We start from the raw sequence: 25,946 nt of genomic DNA on the forward strand, positions 1-25,946 counted from the left end.
AAGCCCTTCCCTACATTGTTCTGGTTCGAGAAGCTGTTTCACTCAGATATACACCACAATAGGGAAGAAAAGATTAAAGGCCTGTTCACACTACGGATGATAACTATAACGATTAAGATATAGTTCTAAAAAAATGTTCTAAATATAAAAGAAAAGCACATCATAACTATAACTATAATGGCACAGAGAAACAATATCGTTGGAATTACTTTTCCAGCTGATGAATGATAAAAACTTTGACAGCCAATCAGAATCCATCCTCGAACATTTAAATCAGCAGATGACAGATGGCCTTTACACAGCTTCCATTTCATGCCCACGTTAAGTCAGGATGTCCCAGCAGTTCAATCACAGCATTATTCAAGTTCTACTATATCTATGGTCATGTTACAATGTGCCTGAAGAAAACTGCAGACATGGAGATGAAAACAAAGCCTTATGTATATCTTGCCTAGCAGCAAAATATGACATTTAAGTACAGAGCTGTCAGCACCTGGCTAGCTGGCAGAGAGACTGCATGGACTATCACAGAAATCAAAAGTTTGGGATTGGTAAGATGCTTTTGAAAGAAGACTTTTTTGCTCACCAAGGCTGCATTTATTTGATCAAAAATATTATTATTGTCAAATTTATGCATTAATTGGTAACACTTTATTTTAGTGTCTTTGTTACACGTTATATGTACTTGCTATTGTAATAAGTAAATTATGCATAATTACATGCAACCCAAAACCTAAACACTAATCCTAACTCTAACCCCATAGTAAGTACAAGTTGTTAATTAGTACTACTCAGCACTTGTATAGTGTATAGTAGCAAATATATAGTTACACTGTGAAAACGACGGCAGACGTAGCCTAATGGTTAGTGATTCCGACTGGTAACCCAAAGGTTGCTGGTTCAATTCCAGCACCGGCAGGAAATGACTGAGGTGCCCTTGAGCAAGGCACCTAACCCCCAATCGTTCCCTGGGCACTCCCTGGGCACTGCTCTGGGTGTGTATCATGGTTTGCTGTGTGTGTGTGTTCACTACTCACTACTCTGCTCCTAATGTGTGTGCACTAACTTGGATGGGTTAAATGCAGAGGACAAATTCCGAGTATGGGTTACCATACTCACTTTATTTTACAGTCCTGTTCCATATGTACATACTACTGTATGTACTTATTATAGTAATTGCAATAACTGGGTTATAAGTAGGTACTAACTCTGAACCTACCCCTAAACCTAACCTTAACCAATGTAGTTACCTTATATTACCAGTACCTTCTGCAAGTACACTGTAAGCATACGTAAGTGCACGTACTGTAAAATAAAGTGCAAACATCTTTATTTTATAAGTTTTACAAGTTTTCTGTTTTATAATATTTTAAAATGTAATTTCTTCCTGTGATGGCAAAGCTGAATTTTCAGCAGCCATTACTCCAGTCTTAAGTGTCACATGACCATTCAGAAAGCATTCTAATATGCTGATTTGGTTCTTAAGAAACAATTATTATTGTCATTATTAACTATGTTGAAATTATTATTATCAATGTTGAAAACAGTTTTGCTGCTCCTTTTTTCAGGATTCTTTGATGAATAGAAAGTTCAAAAGAACAGCATTCATTTGAAACAGAAATCTTTTGTAACATTATAAATGTCCTTACTGTCACTTTTGAATTGAACGCATCCTTGCTGAATAAAAGTATTAATTTTCTTTTAAAAAACCTTACTGAACCCAAACTTTTTGAACTTTTTTATCTGTGACTGATAACTTGTGGTATGTTACAGCTGACCTCAGTCTCCCTCAAAAGTGGCTCTGTGCAATCAAATACAGAAGAAGCAAAAGCTAATAAAGGGCATTTAGATCACCTTATCACCTTTCAGTCCAGGCTCCCCTGGGTTTCCTGGCACACCCTGCAAGACACCAAAGAGACAAATGTTATTAAGAAGAACTGGTACAATAGCCATTGTTTTATGAATTGATGCCACGTGAAGACAAATGAAATTTATACTTAAAGGTGCAGTATGTAGGATTTCTGTCTGCTAGAGGTCGCTAGAGGCCTATTCAAAACAAACTTGGCGTAGCTTGATGAAGCCAAGTTTGAGCGCAGAAACTTGAGACATATGGTCTTCACCTCAATGGAAGGTGCAAAAGAATAGGGATAGGACTCGGGAAGAAATCATGTTCATGGATGCGATTATTAACGTTATTGTGGTATGAAGCAGAGCAGGACCGAGTGTTGTGGGAGCTGAACGAGGCCGCTGGAGCGATTGCGCAACACACGCTGTGAGCAGCGGTACTTTTATTATGTCACAGTCGCCGGCGCCACTTCCGCTTTTCTGATCATCAGTATGAGGTAACGCAGCTCTGTTTATCATATTAGATACATTTAAGAGTGTTGAAAATGATGTAATAACGTTACTCTGTGCGTTTGCTCGCCGGCTGCTGTGAGATACTTGTTACACACTGCAGTAAGCTAGATCGATTTTAGAATATCATATTAAATACTGGATGGCTTGTGTTGATAAATGGCATGCAATTCATTTTAAAATGTATTGTATGATGGAGAAAATTCTGTATTACTGTTACTAAAAATAAAGCTGCATCTGATTATGCTATGTTAGCTACTTGACAAAATAGTGTTTTTCTCCGAGGCATGATAAAGCATGGTACATGCAAAAAATCAAGAAAATTAGATTTAAACAATAATACTAAATGTGTTGAGCTATATAACAACAATTAGTTTTCTGTCTATAAATATATCAAAACAGTTGTTCCCTTGTCAATTAAAACGTGTAATATATGAAAGCGTCTTTGGTGTTTCCATGGTTTCTACAAAATAAAACCGGAAACCGAGGCAGACTGAGGGTTAACGCGGGTATGACGCAATTGACAAGCAACTCCTCACACGTCCCGGAGCCTTGGTTAAAATTGCAATTTTCTCACGATTTACAAATAGTTGGAAACATTTGGGATATTGTAAGTACTCAAGTGAACAAAATATATAACACTGGCCTAGTGGTTTTTGGATATTTTACTGCAAAAATCTTACATATTGCACCTTTAAATCTAAAGGGATCGTTCACCCAAAAATGAAATTGATCACATGATTTACTCACCCTCAAGCCATCCTAGGTGTATATGACTATCTTCTTTCAGATGAACACAATCTGAGACATATTTAAAAATTTAAAAAAAAAAAAAAAAAAAAAAATGCATCCATCTAAAAAAAAAGAAGAAATGAATCCATACGACGCCAGGGGGTTAATAAAGGCCTTCTGAAGCGAATCGATGTATTTGCGTAGGACAAATATCTTTATTTAAAACTTTATAAAGTAAAATAACGAGCTTCCAGAGCGACAGCCATACACATTCGACGTACGTCCAAAAAGCGTTAACTTCCGTGACATAGTACACAATTCCACGACGCACTACGTGTTATAGTGTAGGACATAGCGTAGTACGTCATGGCAAAGTGTAGAACGTCATTGTCTTCAAAATCTGGGCAGCCATTCACAACCATTATAAACCTTGGAGGACTAAGGATATTTTTAAATACGGTAGTCAACATTTGGAGTGGATCAAAAAAGTTCATCAAAGTTGTCCTAAGAACTAAGTTGTTCTAAGACATGGGTGCCCAACCCTGGTCTTGGAGATCTACCTACCTGCAAAGTTTAGCTTTACAAAGTACCCCTGATAAAACACACCTGAATCAGCTAATTAAGATCTTCAGGAGCACTTGATAATTACAGACAGGTGTGCTGAGCAGGGCTGGAGCTGAGCTCTGCAGGAAGGTAGATCTCCAGGAACAGTGTTGGGCACCCCTGTCCTAAGAAGAAGGTTTTAGGACAACTTTGATGAAAGGTTTTGATCCACTTCAAATGTTGACTACTGTATATCTCCAATTGTGTTCGTCTGAAGGAAGATAGTCATATATACCTAGGATGGCTTGAGGGTGAGTAAATCATGGAATAATTTTCATTTTTTGGTGAACTATCCATTTAACTAATATGTCTACAATATTTGCTGTTATGAAAAGAATCCATATTAATATGTTAGTCATTAAATGTGTTGAAAAAGAAAGTCACAGTATTATGTAATACTTTCCCTGCTGAAAATTCCAGCACGAATTCAATGTTGGTACAGGCTGGTTTATGCTGTTAGAGCTGGTATAGTGCTGGTCTAGCTGGTGGACCAGTATAGTCATGCTGTTCACAAGTAAAACTGAGATGATGTAGCTAGTCCACCACCAGCAACCTGCATCCCATGCTGGTCCCAGCATGCAAAACACACCTTATGTTGGTAACCAGCAATGACAGATTTTTTGCTGATTTTCCAGCATAGATGTGTGACAAAGTAATTGTTCTATCCTAAAATTCTTTTTGTTATTCCAATGTAGTGTTTGAAGATTTCCATTGATTTCTCCCAGCTTGGTCAAGCTGGTTAGGCTGGTGTGTTTTTCTGGTTTATGAGTTTTTTTTTATACTTGGAAGACCAGCCAAACCATCTTAAATCAGCTAAGACTAGAAATCCTTTTAGCATGGACTTTTCAACATGGATGTTCATAACAATTTCAATGCAATCACCTTTGGTCCTATTAGTCCAGGAAGACCCACAATTCCAACAGGACCCATATCACCCTGTCATAAAACATAAAAAGCATAAACAAGCATAAAATTGTACACTGCATGCATTATTTTTACATGCCAACAGAAATCACTGTCAGTGAGGAAAGTACTATAGCTATGAGGTTAGATGTTAATAACTTAATATTGGTTCACTCACAATAAAACCAGGGATGCCAACAGGACCTGGGGCACCGATCTCTCCCTGTGAGAAATGGAGAACAGATACTGAGCGTTACTGGCACAACAGGACACTGGGGAAGGGGGGTGAAACCTCTGTTCCCTGATAGCAAGCTAATCTGTGGCTTGCATCTACCCCTCAGTGAGCCAATGAAAGAGACACGCTGTGGAGTACAGAGAGGGGCTTGTTGTGTGGCGTGACTGGACGGCTGCTACCTGCCATACCAACTTCCTCCCTCAGCAGCAGGCCAAAAAATCCCCTGTGTATTTTCGCTCTCCTTGTTCTTTGAAAAAGAGCAGATAAATGTTAGGGGGTCGGCTGCTCTTGCCGAGTGACTGCTGATGAAGGAAAGGGATTGAAGTGAAGGCGTGCATGTCTTGTCCGTTTTGTGATATGGTTAGGGTTACAGTGCAGCAGCGTTGACGGTCAGGCGGTCAGGTTAGCGCTAAGCTAAGCTACTGTTGGCTCAGCTACAGACAGCTAAAGTGGGTTAGTGAGGACAAAGTTAGTTCACATGAGTGTATATTTTAAATGAGCTGTCTGCAAAAGACTCAAAAGAGCACGATTCCTTACTGAATGAATTTTGTAGTCACAATGTTTAAATAAAACTACATTTTATGTGAATGGTGTGCAGAGGTTGAAGATAGGATGGGTGGATGTTGCTATGTTGTTGATAGGGGTTCTGAGTAGTTTTCAAAGTGTTTCCACGTTATTGCTAGGGAGTTGTGAATAGTTTCTAGGATGTTGCTAGGCGGCTTGTAAATAGCCCAAGTAAACTGACCTCACTAGAACGTCTTAATGATGTTCTGCATCCAGACATTACAAAAACCTTAAAGTCACAATGTAAGGGAAGTAGTGACATCATATTTCATATTGTGACATACATCCGAGTGAAATGGAATATGAAAAAATAAAAATTTAGGGTGGTGACTTGATTCTATTACTCGGCTGTTGATTAGATGGAGGTAGATCTGGATGCAAGCTTGCAGTCAGTTGTAAGAAAGGGGTCGTGAAGCCAGTATATCATGTACACAAATTTGGGCACTGTTAAGAAACAGAACTTTTCTACTCAGAAACAGCAGAAACAGAACATTTTTGCCAACTATTGGACTGGACACTACTATTTTACTGTTAAAACAACAACAACAACAACAAAAAGACCAGAGCATGTCAGAGAAGCATGCACTTTTTTTGGGGGTGCTTTATTAAGAAATGAAATGAGTCTCTATAAACTGTCATTGTACTGATTACTCAAACAGATATTTAATTACTTTCATTTGTGTTTCACAGAAGAAAGAAAATCATCTGGGTTTGGAACAACAGAATTTTATTTTTTATTTGGGGATCATCTGCCAGGCAAATGTCTGATTGCTAACATCTCCTCAACAAGTCACAAGACTGGATGTCCAAAGCAGAAATGGTGTGGGACGAGTTATGTGCTGAAGTTTAATACTCGAAATTAGAGGTTTGTTCAAATCCCTAACCGTAAGTAATTGTGATGATTGGCTTAGGAAATAACATTAACAAGCTGGTGAAATGTGGTTGTGTGCACTTGTCTTTTCTGCAGATCTAATAATTTTTGACAATACACATTTATACATTACTAAAATATTATACTTATATCTCTTAATTCTAATATCTCTAAATATATCATAATTCATATTATGCAAATTAGTGACAGAACAAATAACAAATTTCAAAATGATGGTACATGGAAACATGAATAACACAGAAAGGATGAAATATTAGGTAAAGAATATGGTAAAACGATCAGAAGTGAAGCAACCCCTGTAATGGCAAAAACAGATTTTCTGCTGTAGACTCCAGTAGTGACAGCTGATTTCCTCATTACCAGTATTATTCAACACTGATCGGCACACACTGAACACCCAACTGGCTTGTGTGTGTTATTGTGGTGGCAGAAATCAAATGTATTTATTAGAGTGTAGCGGTTTAAGTGCCCCGGTCAGCTTGTATAATCGTATGTCCTTAACAGTGTATGACAGGCAGAAAAAGGGTATGCAGAGGCTAGGAGGGATGACTTTTTGGTGAACATTTCTCCCACTGTGTGGCAATATTTTGATACACTAAATTTGATAATACGTATAACCCCAAACATTAAAACTCTCAGGGCATTAGAAAACTGGAGTTGCCCCAGATGGCAGTCAGCCAAATGGTTGATGTAGCACTACTTACTGGGTTTCCATCAGGTCCTGGTGGTCCTCGCTCCCCAAAATCTCCTGGAAAGCCCTGAGCACACAAATGTGAGAGACAGCAGAGTTTAGCAGAGCAAGACGTAGAGAAACCACACTTAGACTCAGGGCAGATACTATTTGTGCATTGCTGTTTCCAGTTTCCCACAGGGTAAACATTGTCCCTTCGCTTTAATCCTGCACAAACCTCTGTAATACCAGAACCATTCCATAATCATGGGATATTGAAAAACTGGATCTCAAAAAGCAGCCACAGGAAAGCACAAATAGGATAGAATAAGTTTTAACCACTAACAATATTTCATATACAGCCAACACAATCTAGAAAAGGGATATGTCAGTGGCCATAATTGTTTTACCACTATTTGAGTATGTGAATAAAACAAATTGGAATTAATGTTTTTGTATTATTAATACCGTCGATAGTATGGTAAGTTAGGACAAAATACCAGATTTTTCTATTGCATTTGCACCCATATAGCAATGATAAATAATAAATACTGAACAGACATTTAAAGATCTCAATTGTTGTATTAATAAATGCATAAATAAACTGCTCTATACAGAATGTATTGGTATAAAACAAAATTTAAACTCAAATCAAAAGCTAACTGAGACAGCTATATACTATGTATGTATATATATATATATATAAGTATGAAACTCTAGATGGCGCAGGCTAATAGGTCCTTTAACTATTTAACTAAACCTGCTCGTAATCACATTATCCATAGGACATTGCTGATTTGTTCCTGCTATATCAGTAGCCATTGAGCTTCTGTGCTCAACGTTCAAATACATGGGTAGCATTTGCCTTTGCAGTTCAGCGCGCTTTCAGAAACCCTCCACCTTCTCCAGCTCCACTTGTATAGATCTGCTACGGGTAATTCAGGTATGTTACATTGTACATCAGCAGCATGTCTTACTTGCTCACAGCAGAGTGTTGTGTAGGTATTGGCAGTTGCAAGTCCTGTACTTGCTCTGCAGCAGCAGCAATAACCAACAGCAGCAGCAATAAAAGCAGCAGCAGCGTAGCCGATCTATTCCGCCAAGACCAAGCATATCAACACTGTCATACCCATTACCATGCCAAGCACTCCAAGAGTTGTCATGACAGAAATATGTGTGTGTGTGTGTGTCTGTGTGTGTGCGTTTAGATTTCTATTTCAAGGGGGAAAAAACTATCACGGTTTCCCCAAAAATATATTAAACAACAGTATAACTGTTTTAAACATTGATAATTATATGAAATGTTACTTTATGCACCAAAATTAAAACAATAACAACATAGTAAAAACATTTCATAAAATTAATGTTAATTTACTGTATTCCAAATAAATGTAGCCTTAGTAAGCATAAGAGACTTTCAAAAATATTTAAAAAATCTTATTGACCCTAAACTACTGAATGGCAGTATATACATATAATAATAATAATAATAAATAATAATAATAATAATTAAAAGACATTTTAAAAGATGTTTAGATAGTTTTGGGGAAACGAGACAAAAATACTGATTTTTTTTTTCAACAGCATATAAAAAGTACCAATAAAAAAGCATATGGCTGCTGCACTGAAGTTTTGTTTTGCGAAAACAGAGCCTGATGTCGAGTCACAGAAACAACCTCAGTTCTCGTCTGTGTCAGCCCTGCAGGAAATTCCATGGCTGAGTGTTTCCTTGCACTGGCAACAGCCAGGAGAAGCAAGAGGAGGACCGGCAGAGATTCGCTGACAGCGCTGTTTCCCTTCTATCTACTGTTAGGTTATATAAGAGGACAAGAGCTATGACGTCGCACTCCACTGTGTGCTAAACGTGTGCTTGTCTGAAAGCCAAAGTCAACACTTGCGCTGTGTGGAGATCTTTTTTTGTCCTCCAACAAGGCAAACAGTACGTTACAGCCGAGGTGCATGAGCTGCCTATCAAACAGAACTGCAGAGTTAGAGAACTGTTTATTAAGAACAGATGAATCTGTGTTTGGCACCACGTTTGCTTTGAACTGCACATAATTGGTAGTTGTTTTGGAAAAAGATGAGCTTGAATTCTTAATGTCTAGTTCTTTTGAAAATAAAATATGCAGACTCACAGTGCCAAAGTAATTTTGGTAAATAGAGAATGATTATGGGTGGTAGAGATGGTAAAGACTTTTGCTAATAATTAGTGGTAATTTAGTAGTATTTATCCAGACAAAATAAGATAGCTCAGTCTACTTCCAGGACAGATTGTCAGGAACAATGAAAAATAATTGTATTATGACATAAACTAAACATAAAATTGCTTATTTTTTCTTCTTTTCTATTAAACTGTGGTTTATTTAATAAATTGTCTCTCTCTTTAAATACATTCGATTATAATTAACACTTTCTTGCACATTACTATAATATTGTTACAATTAACAACATAGCCCAAACTATTAAATTCAGTCGCTATTTATTTTTATATATAATAATCAACACTCAAATAAAAAAAACCCAACATAAATTGCACATAAGGCAGCTTTTCCATTAACTTCTAAATCTAATTATAAAATTATTTTTCATTTATTTTTCTACTCTAATTTATGAAATATAATCATTTACACAGTTACTGTCATAACTTGTTTTCATGACAAATTTATTAAGACATTGTAAAGTAAATATAATGAATACATAAGTTAACATAGTCCATATATTTAGTGAAATGCTCCCTTCTAGAGTTTATTTCTCTAGTGAACTAACATGCTGCGGACACTGAATGACTAGCCTGGGGTAAATGTAATGTTACATGAGATATTATTCTCAAGCTATTTTATTGATATCTTTCCGTGCTTGAAAAGCTCATTGAGAGATTACACATAAACATATCTATGCATAGATCATCTGTTCCTCTTCTTCTGTGCTTTTTTCTGTTGTGGTGGTTAGCAAACAGCATTGCATTACCGCACACATGCGCCCTTCTGGATTGGAGCGTGGATTGCCTGTGACTGACTGTATTCGTCGTCTGTCTGTATGCACCGAACCGTGATGTCAGTACCGTGATGGTTCGGGATTAATACTAATTAATTAACTAACTCAAACATCGTCTTTTTCAACAGTGTAAATGGGTCACAAATCAATTAACACAGAGGCAAGTCATTCACAGAAGGTTGTCTAGAGAGGATGGTGAGAGAAAACTTTACCGGCCTACCCATCTTGCCCTTCTTCCCAGGAACACCAGGTAAACCCTAAGAGGAGGCAGCAGAGAGAAGGAAAGCAAGGAAAGACAGGTAAAAGGAGACAGAAATGGCAAAAAAAAAAGAAAACAAACAAACAAAGCAATTAATCGATTACCAATTCCAGTGGATTTAACAGACTGTGTGAATGCTGAAAGGTCTTTAATTTCTATTCTTCTGGGCACAAAAGGGTCTCTCAGATCTCTATGAAATCTGTCCCTCTGGGCCTGAAAATAGGAGACATGATCTGGCTAATCTGCAGCAGGCCATATTCCAGCCCTCGGGGGCTTATATTGCCGTTTCCACAAAGTACTGCAGGCCAGAATTCACCAGCTCAAGGTTTCTGAGCAAATATTGTGAGAACTGAGACTAACTACTGTTTTGAAGGGGGATCTCTGTGGTTTTAGCAGAGCATGCCCCTTTCACCAGGCTTCCTATTCAAAGCAAGTGCTTTGGATTTACAAGCCACCATTAGAAAGGAATAATGGTACATGTATGGCACAAGTGTAATAGTGTGGGTTTTGTTCCAGGAATATTTCTTCTAGGGTCAACTAAAAACCAAACCTATATATCTCCATCATGCCACACAGTTTTACTAAAGACTTCAGGGAACATCAATGGACTTTTAGTGCAAAACTTTAATAACAGTTATTATAGTTGCACTCTTGTTTATTGTTATATTGTTTGGTTTGTTTGCTGTGTTCAGACCTATTTAAAGTAAACATTTTGACACAACTGATCTCAATATGGCGCACCCTTGAGGGGGCAACTTGCTCCACGTAAAATTAAACAGATTTTTTTTCTATAAGACTGTTATGTCTGGACTCTTCATCTATACATTTGTTCAAATTCAAATTATTTGCTGTTCAATTCTTTGTGTAAAACTTTCATAATTAGAAAAAATTACAGAAACAACAGCAAAACTCACTCTTTCTCCGTCAGGTCCAGGAAGACCGAAGACGCCTGGGATTCCAATGAAGCCCTACAACAGGGGAGTGTAAGAAGACAAGAAATAAACAGAGACTTTAGAGCGATATGGTCCAAATATCCCTTGCTAAACTGCAGATTGACTTGCAAAGTTCTTTTGAGGACAGTGGTCGCTTGGTGAAGATCTAGGCCTTGAGGCAAGTGTATATGCCCATGGACTGCATGGTGCTGGCTTCCACGATGTAGTCCAAGGGCACATACCCTCACACCAGGGATCACACTGGCATTCAGCAGGATGGCTAAGGTTGGGTCACAAGGTTAATACAGATGAACATACAATGAAATCATGAAGAGAAAAAGACAAATAAAACATGAGATGATGCACAATATAATAGTAAAAATAAATAAATAAATAAATAAATAAACATAAAAAATTATTACAAAAATTGAACAATGTTAAAACATTAAAATAAAAATGTTTTGTGTTCTTATACAGTAAAATCTCAAAAAAAAAAATATATAAAAAAAGAACCAACTAACAAATAAATAAAATCTTTCTGACACTAAGGCAGAGAATAAAAAGAATAACAAGATGGAAAAGACTTCGGATGTACACTGTTGCCATATACTTTACAAGATCAAACTGGTTTTAAAATTTTAGTGGAATTATAATGTAAAACCCAGCTGACAAATCCCTGACAGCAGTATACTTTCAGAGCTGATGTTCTGAGGTTTTATAATAAAAACAACTCTCAATAACGGATCCTTAAATGTCTACAACCATTTCCTTTTCTGGTGCCTTTCACAGTTTCCAAACTGGAAAACAAGGTTTCAATACCAAATATGTAACAGCCCTTACAAAACTTTCCGAACATAAATGCTCGATCACTCTAAAGCAAATTTATTTGTAGGAACAAACATGGAATGCAAAAAATCTTACTTGTACTCAGTGAATACATGATGATTCATTTATGGCCAGCACAGTCTAAATTATTTCTGATTAATAAAACAAAAAACAAAAACACTTGTCCCTTACCCGTGCGCCTTTTGATCCCATATTTCCTATAGGCCCTGGTAAACCCTACAAAACACAAACAATGCAATATTTCATGCCTGCAGATTGGACCAATAATAATTTTGTGCCTACAGAATTTCAATCACAAAATAAAGACTTCCATTTTATGGAGGCCAAAAGAGTTATGCTGTTGCAATTTTGCAAATATGCTCTAGTGCCAATCAATCAGGTGTTTGAAGGATATACTTGTGAACTATGAAACAACTCTGGCGACACTTTTAAAAATGACCACCACAGACTTGCCAAACTCTCAGTATATACTGAACTGGGATGTGCCAATTTTGAGTAGCCTAACTTGGCCAAGTGAATTAAAGATCCACTTTGTTTTGTTTTTTTCTTCTCCTATTTACACAGCCAGGACTTATTTTTTTCAGCACACACACAGAACATGCATCTAGCAAATATTACCAAAATTGTTTAGTTGTTGATTTAAATTTTCAACAGCGTTTCTCAGAAATCACTTACTGTACCTTTCCAGTAGGATTTTTTAGAACATACCTAATGGTGAAGTTATATAAGACTGGAAGCTACCAGAAACATTTATTGGGTAAGTTGCATTTGCTTCCCTGAATATGTAAATCTGGTAGTTCACAAGGAAAAGCTGAGGCCGATCTAATAATTTCCACCAATCACATTTACGTTCAAAAGTGGGAGAATCATCTTTTGCAAATGACTTTTCCAAAGATCAGGTATCATTCATGCCTTTGACACCCCAAAAATGATTAATTTAGTGCCAGCGCATTAAGCTCAAAATATAAAATCTATTTTCATTGCCTCTTAATTCCAAAAACAATTCTCATTTTTCAAAAATGATGTCAAAACTTGGGGTCATATTGGCAGAGCAAGCTCTTTTAGTCTCCAATACAAGCCCTGACACATTCCTATTAGTCTCATCGTACTCATATCTGTGAGTACTGTGCAAGTCAGCAGCACAACAGAAGATTTACTGCACCTGCCTGCCAGGATAACCTTTGGCACCCGGGCTTCCATCCGGTCCTCTTTCTCCCTGCGTAAAAGAGAAAGTATAAAAAGAATAAGGAGGAAAAAATCCATTACAACAAATATATCATAGCATTGGAAGCTCTTCTCGTAGAGAGCCATAACAAACAAAAAGAAAGATAAAAAGTATAATGGAGAGAGAGGAATGAAAAACATTTCTATTAAAACAACATGTTATTCTTATGCATGTCTGTAAATAGTTTCAGAGTTTTTTCATGTGTTGCCATTTTTGTCAATATGACAAATACAGAGCGTGTATAGCCCACCAGAGAAATGTGAGATTATGAAACAATGATGAAAGCATTATTCTACTACTATAAGTCAACAACTATAAATTCCAGAAATTCAATTTCAGAAATCTGAGGAAAGTCCTTTTTTATTAAATTGGTTATACAGTGTCTATTTAGTTCCCTTTCAAGGGAACTCGTGCTACGTCGAGAATGACGCTGTGGGAACGCTCTGCATGACTGCGTCTTGAAGCACATGTAAAATCAGTCCAATGGTGTATAGCATGCTCAGACAGTGTAACGTTAGCTTCTGTGTCTTCAGTAAGCGCTCTCTGTGAATTGTTTGTCTTATTTGGTGTTGTTTGTCTCAGTTCACAAGCATATATATACAGTATCTCACAGAAGTGAGTACACCCCTTACATTTTTGTAAATGTTTTATTATATCTTTTCATGTGACGACACTGAAGAAATTACACTTTGCTACAATGTAAAGTAGTGAGTGTACAGCTTGTATAACAGTGTAAATTTTCTGTCCCCTCATAATAACTCAACACACAGCCAATAATGTCTAAACTGCTGGCCACAAAAGTGAGTACACCCGTAAGTGAAATGGTGCATTCACGCCATATTGTAATTCCTGTAACTATGAGATTCTGGCTCGTAAAAAGTGTTCACATCCTCGTAGAGCTTGTAATTACAGCTTGTAAGCTAAGAGTTTTCTGAAAGCTACTACATGTATCACGTGGCCGCTGTACCACCTGACCGCTGTAGATTCATTTAGGCGTTGATAGTGGTGCCATAGAAGGAGGATCTGAAAAAAAGAATTGTTTCTCTACATAAAGATGGCGTAGGCGATAAGAAGATTGCCAAGACCCTGAAACTGAGCTGCAGCACGGTGGCCAAGACCATACAGCGGTTTAACAGGACAGGTTCCACTCAGAACAGGCCTCGCCAAGAAGTTGAGTGCACGTGCTCAGCGTCATATCCAGAGGTTGTGTTTGGGAAATAGACGTATGAGTGCTGCCAGCATTGCTGCAGAGGTTATAGGGGTGGGGGGTCAGCCTGTCAGTGCTCAGACCATACGCCGCACACTGCATCAAATTGGTCTGCATGGCTGTCGTCCCAGAAGGAAGCCTCTTCTAAAGATGATGCACAAGAAAGGCTGCAAACAGTTTGCTGGAGACAAGCAGACTAAGGACATGGATTACTGGAACCATGTCCTCTTGTCGGATGAGACCAAGATAAACTTATTTGGTTCAGATGGTGTCAAGCGTGTGTGGCGGCTACCAGGTGAGGAGTACAAAGATAAGTGTGTCTTGCCTACAGTCAAGCATGGTGGTGGGAGTGTCATGGTCTGGGGCTGCATGAGTGCTGCCGGCACTGGGGAGCTACAGTTCATGAATGCCAACATGTACTGTGACATACTGAAGTGGAGCATGATCCCCTCCCTTCGGAGACTGGGCCGCAGGGCAGTATTCCAACATGATAACGACCCCTCCAAGATGACCACTGCCTTGCTAAAGAAGCTGAGGGTAAAGGTGATGGACTGGCCAAGCATGTCTCCAGACCTAAACCCTATTGAGCATCTGTGGGGCATCCTCAAACGGAAGGTGGAGGAGCACAAGGTCTCTAACATCCACCAGCTCCGTGATGTCATCATGGAGGAGTGAAAGAGGACTCCAGTGGCAACCTGTGAAGCTCTGGTGAACTCCATGACCAAGAGGGTTAAGGCAGTGCTGGAAAATAATGGTGGCCACACAAAATATTGACACTTTAGGCCCAATTTGGACATTTTCACTTAAGGGTGTACTCACTTTTGTGGCCAGCGGTTTAGACATTAATGGCTGTGTGTCGAGTTATTATGAGGGGACAGCAAATTTACACTGTTATACAAGCTGTACACTCACTATTTTACATTGTAGCAAAGTGTCATTTCTTCAGTGTTGTCACATGAAAAGATATAATAAAATATTTACAAAATTGTGAGGGGTGTACTCACTTCTTTGAGATACTGTATATATATATATATATATATATATATATATATAAAATGGCGAGCAAGCAGCAGTTTAGATTGTGTGTTCCTCCCTGCCCACGTTATATCACGGGTGGGGATACACATGATCTATGTGTTGTTTGTTTGGGAGCGGCTCATGCACAGTCAGCACTCGAGGGTGATGGCTGTGTACACTGTAAACAGCTTCCACTACGGACGCTCTGCTCCTGCCAGGCGCCGGTGCTTCATGTATCCAGCTCTGAGGAGTTGGATGTTGAAAGCATCGATGCAGGAGAGGTTGAGGACTCACCATCTCACTCTCCTGCATATGAGGAGCTGGTGGAGGTTGTCACTCGCGCTGTTGCCAAGTTAAATACTGAATGGCCAGCTGAGAGGCTGGATGTTCGTCTTAAAAGCAAGCTGGATGAACGCTTCCTGCCCTCGCGAACACAACCTTCATGTCAGGGCCGTTTTTTCCCAATCTCCACACTGATATGTTGAGATCATGGAAGAAACCAGTCTTCTATCGAGTGCATAGTGAGCAGACATCTCACTATTCATCAATAGTGGGCCTTAAAGAGCACAGTTATGGGGCGATGACTAAGGTGGAAGAGATGCTTGCGAGCTATCTCTCACCTCAGTCTGCATCGTCCCTAAAGGCCCCGACATTGCCCACCAAGCCAGTAAAAACTACATCAGCTTTGGTGGGCAAGGCTTATGCAGCGTCCCGTCAGGCTGCAGCATGTTTGCATACTATGGGCGAGCTACAAGCCTACCAGGCAGATCTGTTAGGAGACCTGGATGAGGGTAGGGGTATTGGTCCCGATGCTGTCAACGAGTTGTGTCGGGCCACAGATCTTTCTCTCCGTGCCACCAAGGAGACGGCCAGATTCATCGGCCGTGCTATGGCAGCCCTGGTGGAAATGGAGAGACACCTTTGGGTAAATTTGAGCGCTATCAAGGAAAAAGAGAAAAACTTCCTTATGGACGCACCACTGTGGCTTCCTGGCCTCTTCTGCGATGCATACAATACTGTCGTTGAGAGGTTTTAGGAGGCCAATGAACAGGCAGTTGCGTTCCAGAAGTTGTAATGATTCCTCAATTAAATTCGAATACTTGATTTTAAAAAATCCTCAATTTCAATTTGACTGTGTCGTGTAACCAGTAAAATACCGGAAGTGGCGCTTTTCATGGACAAGAATCCATGAAACGCATTATTAGACCATTTTCTGAGGCTGCACAATATTAAACCTGTTTAAAAATCATAATAAAGCATACTGCTTTTGTGAATTTACAAAGGCTGGGAATCAATTAAATAAATGTACGTGCTGCAGTTTTAATAGATATGCACTGTAATTATTTACATGCATGTCGGTTATCTACGTGCATCTCAGAGCAGCGCCGTTCACAGTAAATGCTGCTCCATGTGAACTGTTATCATGACATTTACATTAGTGGCATGTCTCGACCTCCATCTCTGCATATGCTGTGAGTCTGGATTGCTTTTATCGTTCATCTGGAAACACAATGTGTGGCATTTAATCAGATTTGTAAGGTAAGTCATCTATAAACCTTAGCATCTATAAACAACAGCGTGGTTCTACTTGGTGAAATGTGCTAACCGCTCATTGCAATTTCAAAATAAAAGTTTAAGCCCTTGTTTAAATCCACATGTTCTTGTTCAAGAAATTACAGTGGTTGTAGCATGTCTGTTGTAAAGAAATGGCTAAATATTAAAGATTAATTGGACATTTGAAATAAATGTTGTAAGCCCATATATTGTAAGCCCATATATGCGGTCTAATCCACAAGGATTAGACCGCATTGTAAAGTGTAAAAACAATTGTCAGGCTGCTGGCGCCCTCAGCAGGCATTTGTTATAACACATAAAGAACATTAGTTGTACAGTACAATATATTATGTATTTTGACAGTTTTGTTCAATAAAACCATACGACTACTTGCTTTTAATACTTTACTTGAATCAATTATTATTGTGTTATTGCTATTATATATGTATTTTAAGCCATATGTGTAAGTGAATGTGTTTTGTTGTGCAAGCACCTTTATAATGATCGCGTTAGTAGTTGAGCTATATGCGCTATGGCTGCCGCCATGTTTGTTTATGCCGCAGTTCAGAGAATAGATCTGTCGGATTTACAACAAGTGAATTCATCCACTTCTTTCGAAATACACGGATAGATGTAAGTGTCCGGTGAATTGGGAGAAAAACAAGAGAAACTTTATAGTTGCTTGCCTTACAGTATGTAATATGTATCTGATATGAATATAATGCGTCGTCTAATTATAATGGAAATGATTATTATTGCTGCTTCCTTAGACATCAGTGTATATTTTACAAACTCTAAATGTATTTTTACTAGTACTTATGTGTATTTAAATATCTGAAACTGATTAATGAGTAGTGAGTAATCATCAGAATAATTGAACGATCGAACGAGGCCAGTCTCGAGAGACTGGTTCCCTTAGTAGAATATCTGACAGCGTAGAAGCTACTGCCAAATACTTCTTGTTGGGTCCTGTGTACAATCGAAAAGGGTTATACCATTCAGTTCGGGTCTCGCCCGCCCAGATTTATGGGGGTCCTACCCACAGTGGTGGGCCCCGAGCAAGCTCTGGTTATGGAACAAGAGGTAAAAACGTTGTTAGAGAAGAGAGCCATAGAACGTGTACTTCCTCCCGACAGAGAAACCAGTTTCTACAGTCGTTATTTTATCGATCCAAAGAAGGATGGGGGTTGTGTCCCATTTTGTATCTGTGTCATCTGACCAAGTCAATTATGAAGCTCAAGTTCAAAATGTTAACCTTGAGACAAATCATGTCACAGATCAGGTCCGAGGACTGATTTGTCACGATAGATCTCAAGGACGCATACTTCCATGTATCCATCCTTCCACAACACAGGAAGTTCCTGAGTTCGCTTTCAGGGATTTCACCAAATGTGTGGATGCAGTGCTAGCACCGTTGCGTCTACAAGGCATCCGCATTCTGAACTACATTGACGATTGGTTGATTTTAGCTCAGTCACATCAGCTAGTGATTTGGCATTGAGATGTCGTTCTCGCTCACATGAAAATGTTGGGGTTGAGGTTAAATGCCAAAAAAGTGTACTTTCTCCTGCACAGAGGACCACTTTTCTGGGCGTGGTATGGGATTCGGTTGCAATGTCATGTCTTTCTCCTGGACGCATAGAGTCAATCCTTTCTACCGTAAACCGAATAAAGCTGGGCCAGTCACTCACTGTAAAACAGTTCCAGAGACTGTTAGGTTTGATGGCACGCAGCATTTAACATGATACCTTTTGGCCTGCTGTACCTGAGACCCCTGCAGTGGTGGCTCAGGACCAGGGGCTTTTCCCCGAGGGGAAATCCTTTTCTCATGGTCAAGGTCATGCGGCGATGCTTACGTTTATGCTTGGTTATGTGGAAGAAACCCTGGTTCCTATCCCAAGGTCCTGTGCTGGGAGCACCTTGTCGTTGCAAGATGCTAACGACGGATGCTTCCTCACAGGGTGGGGAGTGATTCTACATGGTCGCACAACCCAGGGTCTGTGGAGGGGACACCACTTGTCCTGGCATATCAATCACCTAGAAATGCTGGCTGGCTCAGACCTCAGGGGCCAACATGTGCTCATTGGTGGTCGCCTACATAAATCACCAGGGGGGTTTGCGCCCACGTCAACTTTTCAAACTGATGCATCAAATCCTTTTATGTTCCCTGGGAAACTGCTTTCACTCAGGGCAGCTTACATCGCTGGGTGCCAGAATATGGGAGCAGACATCCTGTCGAGGCAGGGGCTGAGGCCTGGGGAACGGAGGCTCCACCCAGAGGTGGTGGAGCAGATATGAAAGGTGTTTGGACGGGCACAAGTGGATCTGTTTGCATCTCGAGAGATGTCTCACTGTCCACTCTGGTTTTTCCTCATGCACCCAGCTCCTCTCGGAGTGGATGCTATGGTGCAGACGTGGCCGAGGCTTTGTCTGTATGCATTTTCCCCGATCGCTCTGCTCCCGGAAGTTTTGGAGAGAGTTCGCCGGGACCAAGTCCGGCTCACCTTGATTGCTCCGTGGTGGCCGGGCAAAGTGTGGTTCTGCGGATCTAGTGTCTCTCCTTGACTGCTCTTCTTGAGAGATTCCGATCATGAGGGACCTTCTGATTTCACCCCCGCCAAAAACTGTGGAACCTGTGGGCTTGGCCTCTGAGGGGGCCCAGCTCATAGATACTGGTCTCTCAACTGAGGTTGAGACTATCCTCTACTCCCTTCGGGAATCCAGACCAGGAAAGAAACAATCTGCTGTACCCTGTTCGGGCGCTGGATGGTTTTGTCCACAGAGCTGCCCTGTGGCGTAAAACGGAACAATTGTTCGTCTGTTTTGGGTCTCCTAGCAAAGGGTCCCCAGCATCTAAGCAGAGGATGAGCAAGTGGATAGTTGAGGCTATTTCGCTTGCTTATGAGTCAGCCAGGCAACCTTCCCCTATGTCAGTCCGAGCCCACTCTACTAGAAGTATGGCTGCCTCTAAAGCTCTCCTGTCCAGAGTGTCTCTTCAAGATGTTTGTGATGGGGCAGGCTGGTCCTCACCGCACACATTCGTGAGGTTCTATGACCTGGACCTGGGCTCTACTCCTGGGGCTCAAGTGCTTTCATCCTAGTGCTTTATGATTCACACTAGACATGCATTGGTCACTATGGCATGCTATGGGTATAAACGCTCCCACAGCGCCATTCTCGACGCAGCACGAGTTCCCTTGAAAGGGAACGTCTCGATTACGACTGTAACCTAGGTTCCCTGATAAGGGAACGAGACACAGCGTCGCCTGCCATACTTCTGGCATGCCTGTCAGCGACTTCAGACTTTTTAAAGCTAACGTTACACTGTTTGAGCATGCTATATAGTTTCCTGGTTGTGACGTCACCCGCTTCTGACGTCTCTTCACACCATTGGACTGATTTCACATGTGCTTCATGACACAATCACGCAGAGCGTTCCCACAGCATCATTCTCGACGCAGTGTCTCGTTCCCTCTTCAGGGAACCTAGGTTACAGTCGTAACCAAGACATTTTCTCTGTCCACTGCTTAGAGTGTAATTTATTATGTATGCTAGTGTGGATGCTTTGGAGTGCATCTCAATTGAGCAGCAAAGTAAGACTGTCCTGATTAGATGAGAGATTTGTTGTCACATGCATATTTTAATAGGGATGTCATTTTAATATGAATTTAGTGTTGTTATTGTGTGACAAAATAATCTGACAAAAATGAATGCATTTAATATTTTTGTGTGATTCTGTACTCTGTTCATTTTTTAATTCTAAAATTTATATCCAGTACTCTGGGGCTGTATTACAGAAACATCCCATCATAAGTCTTAAAAGATCTGAAAAGTTTAGTCTAAATTTCTGGGTGAACGAAAGTGTGACCATCACCAGACCTGAAAAAATTCCATGAATGAAATACAGGAATAATGACAATGAATAAAAATTAATTGATATTCTACCAGCTAGCAAACTTGAAAACTTGAACCAGATGCAATATTTGCAAAGGGAAATAATTTTGCCACCAGACCGCCATCAGCACCTTTAGGATTTTTCTGTAATATGGCCCCTGGAGTGTAAAAGTCATATTTTTATTAATTTTCTAGTTAATTCCTCTAACTCTCCTCTTGTTGAAAGTAAAAAAAAAAAAAAAAATGAATGAGAACTCACTTGATCTCCGGGGTGGCCAGAGGGACCAGGATGACCTTTCTGTCCCTAGGCAGAAAGAGAGAGACTGTGTTGAGAAAGGATATAAACACTGCCATTGAGGAGGTAAATTACAGCAAGGATAATGTGCCTTTAAGGGCTTCACTTCTCAAACATGTGCTCAATCATATCCTGGGGGGTTTCCACATAAAGAACTCAGAAGAAATTCAGTCATTCTAAAGGAACTGAATAATTTCCCGCAAACTGCTATTAAATGAAAATAGGCTGACAGTTCGTTCTCATTACACGTTACTCATTGAGCAATTTAATTCTTTTTTGACATGACGAGATGAAAATTTGCCTTGCATTCAATCTGTTAGCCAATGAGCTCAACCACAAGAACAAAGTGAAACCAGCATGTACAATCCCAACGGTAAACAAATGTTCCCAGGATGGAAGAATGGAAAAGTAATAAATGTAGAAAAACTTCACAGGTCTCAAAGCGCACATCAACAGATTCCACACTAACAGCAAACCACTTCCAAACCAATACCAACTCATTAACGGCTGAGCAGATGGTTAAACTGTCTGGGGACAGGCCAATTAACTCTCATATCAGCCCATAATGAAGGGAAGACATCAATTTATGCTTATTTGGTATTTTTATGAGAGTTTACCACATTACTGGACTGTGTACTGTAACTGCTTCTTCACAAATTTCTCATAAGCAGTAAAAAAAAAAAAAATGTGCAATGGGTAGGGAATTTTTTTTTTTTGAGGGGGCACTACTGGCATTGCTAGTATTGTGGTCAAAACCATTGAAACCATGATATTTCACAGACTGTCCAAACTGCTCTTTACATTGTATTTAAGTTTGTATTGTGAGTACATGATAACAGACTTTTCACTTTTGAACAATTACTTTCAGAAGAACAAGAACTAATGAACAAAAAGTTACCCACAAAACAAATCAGAATCAACCTATGGAGCTCTTCAAAATGACCAGTGGTTTAATGCAAGAGAAACATTCATGAAACTCAATCTTCAATGTGCAGAGGTACCACTTCAAGAACCTCTCCTTCTATGAAAATTTAAAGGGACTGTAAACGTAATGAAGACATCATCGACACCTTCACAGTGAGTGAAAATTCATGTGGTGTTATGTGTCTTGGCTAGGCAATTGGCAGTAACCTTTGGGATCTCAATAACAGAGAGGAAACTTCCATTGACTAGAATTCAAGAAGAGGAATGGAAATTCTATGGTAAAATTCAGCTCTCTGAAATAAGATGTACATTGTGAGTAATACTCTCACACACACATTATATACATAAGAGATAATACATGCTTAGCTATTATATACACTGCTGTTCTTGAAAGAAATTAATGTCACAGCAGGCAGATGAAGGAAGAGGAGATGTGGTGGTTGGGGGGTTGAGCCCCTTTTTTAATCACATAAGAAATGTTTCTTGAGCTCCAAATCAGCATATTAGAATGATTTCTGAAGAATCATGTGGCATTGAAGACTGGAGTAATGATGCTGAAAATTCAGCATTTTAAAATTACATTTTAAAATATATTCAAATAGAAAATGTTGAGAAAGGGAACGAGACACTGCGTCAGCTGCTGATGCTATGGGGACGCGCCCCCACAGAACCCTGTGTCTGAGGCACATGTACAAACACGCCATACAATGGCCAGCGCAGTGCGATGACATCACAAGGTGCATGAAAGGTATAAGAAAGGTGCCTGAGAACACTGATCATAACCCTAGACGTTCCCTTTTGAGGAAACTACATTGCATCAGCTGCTGATGCTATGGGGATGCCATACCATCTACGTCATTCTAACAATCTAAGCACTAAAGCTCAGAGGCCTCAGTCCTGTGCCATTAGCGGGCCTTGCAAACAAAACAGCCTGCTTGTCGGGCTACAATAAGCATGATTGTTCACTCTTTGGGTGGAGTAGGCCCAACCTCAGTTTAGACCGCACCAGCCAATAGCCACAAGAGCCAGGCTCCCAAGCTCTACTTTAAATAGGGGTTGGGGTCTTGTACCCCAACACCCTTCTCACAGGGGGAGGGAGGGGAGGGGGGAGACTATAAGAAAGGAAGAAGGAAAAGGATGAAAAAGGGGCAGGCTTAGACCACGTCCCTGCTCAATCACTCTCTCTTTTTTCAGCCCCCAGATCTGTGTGTGACTTGATTCGGTTCACCCCCGGTTCCTCAGAAGGACTGCTAGCTTTAGCCACACTCACCTTTCACTCTTTCACTCCCCAGGAACTTGTTCCTGGAAAGGGATGAAAAAGGGAATGAAAAAGGGGCAAGACCATGGGCCTCAGCTCTGCTCAACCATTCTCCTTTTTCTTCACCATACCCACAGTTCCCCAATCTGTGTACAGCTTTCTCCTATTGTGCTGCCTTTGCCCCCCACTCCTCAGAGGGGGAGGCCAGGCAACCGCACTAGTCTTCTGCTCTTCTCCCCAGGAGCCTGGCGAGGGATATATTTCCCAAATTCAGCCGCCTGTGTCCTTGCCTCTCTAAACCTTTTAACCACCATCTCAATGGCAGTGCCAAACAGCCCCGATGGAGGACAGCTTTATCTGACTCCTTGATCCCTGACAAATATGGCCAGAGATGTTGCTCCATTACCAGCATAGCAGCCTGCTCGGTGGCACAGAGAGCTAGATCTGTGGCCATATGCAGTTCAGAGACTGCCTCAGGAGATAAACCCTCCCCCTGATCCAGAGTACCACCAATCTGACTAGCCGCCGCATACACTCTGCCCATCAACCTCGATGTCATCAGACATGGTTTAGAGGGCAAAACAGGAGCCTTCAGTGATGAGGAAAGTCCCCAGGGAAAGGTAATTCTCTATATTCATTTCCACCTGAGGCATCCACCTATAACACTGCTCACTCAGCCACTCTACATTCGAACAACTTGAAGCCGAATGGACCTCTTAACTGACACCTCAGTGTGCATGTCTGGGAGAAAGGGAAGGCTCACCGGAGCTTCATACTTATGTCTCCACAGATATCGTTCATCTAAACGACCTTTCGTAGTGTCGCGCATTGTCATAAGTTTCACCTCCTCATCATATTCAGCGGTTTGCTGCATCGAGCAGGAAACAGATATGTTAAATAAATCAGTTTCTACTGACACCACGTCTATTATATCAGAATCACAGACAAGAAATGAGTCCTCGCTTTCCATGAAAGAAACTGAGCGCACATCTGCTTCTCGCACAAAGAATCACAAAGACAATGCACTGTAGCTGGCGGGAGAGGTGAGAGGAAATTACTCACGCTCCTTTACCAGCTCCGTCAGAGATTCCCACGATCGTAGCCTGCGTGCTGCCTCAGCAAACGCAGAGCTAGAGCCCTTCTTATACGCACGGCGCACCTTGCAACGTCATCAGACTGCGTCAGTCATTGTATGCCATGTTTGTACATGTGCCTCAGACACAGGGTTCCATGAGGGCACGTCCCCATAGCGTCAGCAGCTGACGCAGTGAAAAGGAACTGTTATTATGGCCCGAGCACCGATGGTGTGAGGACCTTATTGTAATTGCTCGGTCAATTCTTCTTCTTCTCTGAAATGAATCGCATTTTTGAGGGCCTAAACATGCTCGAAAACTCATGAAACTTTGCACACGTGTCAGAAGTGGTGAAAATGTACGTCTGATATGGGTTTCAGAATTAGGTGTGGCAAAATGGCTCGATAGCGCTACCTACAAAATTTCAATTAAGCACCCTTATGAAATTCGGTAGACACGTGTAACAGCCCAATACCTACAAAAAAGTCCCCGGGGCCAAAATCTGAAAACCCAACAAGAAGTGAGATATTTTGAATTTTCTCTGCAAAATTTTTGCAGTTTTTGCCATTTCCAGACGTTGTATTTTAACAAACTTCTCCTAGAGCTTTGATTAGATCAACATCATATTTGGTCAGTCTAATTTAAAGGCGAAGATCTTGACTTTTCACTGAAGGGCATGTCCGTGGCGGCCTGACAAAGTTTCATGTTTCGGCATGAAACAGTAAGTTAATGTCCGATCTGCTTCAAACTTCACATGTTTTATTAGTCCTGGCCTGAAAACATCTACATGAATTAGAAGTCTAAAACAAGAATTTCTTAAAGAGAAATATCTGAGGATTTCGATACAAGAGTAGAGGAGCTTGAGTTTGTTGCCCAGCACTATTTGTTTGAACAGCAAAAGGCATCAAAGCTTACGCTACTATTAACTGATTTTTGAATGTGTTGCTTAGATGAACAAGGACTAGTCTAGATGTTGCAATGTGTTTGAATGACACTTCACTATGAATATATAACTGATCAAATTGAATGCCTTGTTGCTTGATTTTAGTGTTCTGTTTTTTTGTTGTTGTTGTTGTTGTTGTTTTTTTTGTGATTGGCTCTGTACCTTCAAATAAAACATTTTTCAATTCTTTAAAAAAGTTGTTTAAAATAAGAATTTTTAATAAAACATGCTGTGAGCTTAAATTGCGAAGATCTGGAGTTTTCGCTGAATGGCGTGTCCGTGACGGCCTGACAAAGTTTGATGTTTCGTCATGAAACAGGAAGCTTTTGTAAGTCAGGCATACAACCTGCCCCAAACTTCACATGTTTGATAAGAGACCTGCCCTGAACACATCTACATGCAAATATTTAGTTAGTCATAGCGCCACCTGTTGGCAACAGGAAATGCATGCTTTACACTGTGATTCACTCCCTGAAAAACATTTACATATGCCATGAAGTACCAATCATGCTAGAAACACGTTAAAGGGTTAGTTCACCCAAAAATGAAAATAATGTCATTTATTACTCAC

The 25,946-nt window shown here is 40.2% G+C and overlaps 1 protein-coding gene across 3 annotated transcripts in view; it reads right to left on the minus strand.

The window, feature by feature from the left end:
• The window catches only part of col27a1b (collagen, type XXVII, alpha 1b), a 115,004-nt gene that overhangs the window by 49,991 nt on the left and 39,067 nt on the right, over positions 1–25,946 (minus strand). For all 3 annotated transcript variants that reach the window (XM_051894871.1, XM_051894872.1, XM_051894873.1), the window contains exons 8-16: positions 21,142–21,186; positions 13,148–13,201; positions 12,157–12,201; positions 11,122–11,175; positions 10,161–10,205; positions 6,989–7,042; positions 4,772–4,816; positions 4,573–4,626; positions 1,855–1,899 (exon numbers count right to left, since the gene is read on the minus strand). In XM_051894871.1, the coding sequence (XP_051750831.1) occupies positions 1,855–1,899; positions 4,573–4,626; positions 4,772–4,816; positions 6,989–7,042; positions 10,161–10,205; positions 11,122–11,175; positions 12,157–12,201; positions 13,148–13,201; positions 21,142–21,186 (441 nt within the window). The remainder of the gene's footprint in view (positions 1–1,854; positions 1,900–4,572; positions 4,627–4,771; positions 4,817–6,988; positions 7,043–10,160; positions 10,206–11,121; positions 11,176–12,156; positions 12,202–13,147; positions 13,202–21,141; positions 21,187–25,946) is intronic.

This window comes from Ctenopharyngodon idella, chromosome 5 (assembly GCF_019924925.1).
Source record: "Ctenopharyngodon idella isolate HZGC_01 chromosome 5, HZGC01, whole genome shotgun sequence".
Classification (NCBI taxonomy): Eukaryota; Metazoa; Chordata; class Actinopteri; order Cypriniformes; family Xenocyprididae; genus Ctenopharyngodon; species Ctenopharyngodon idella.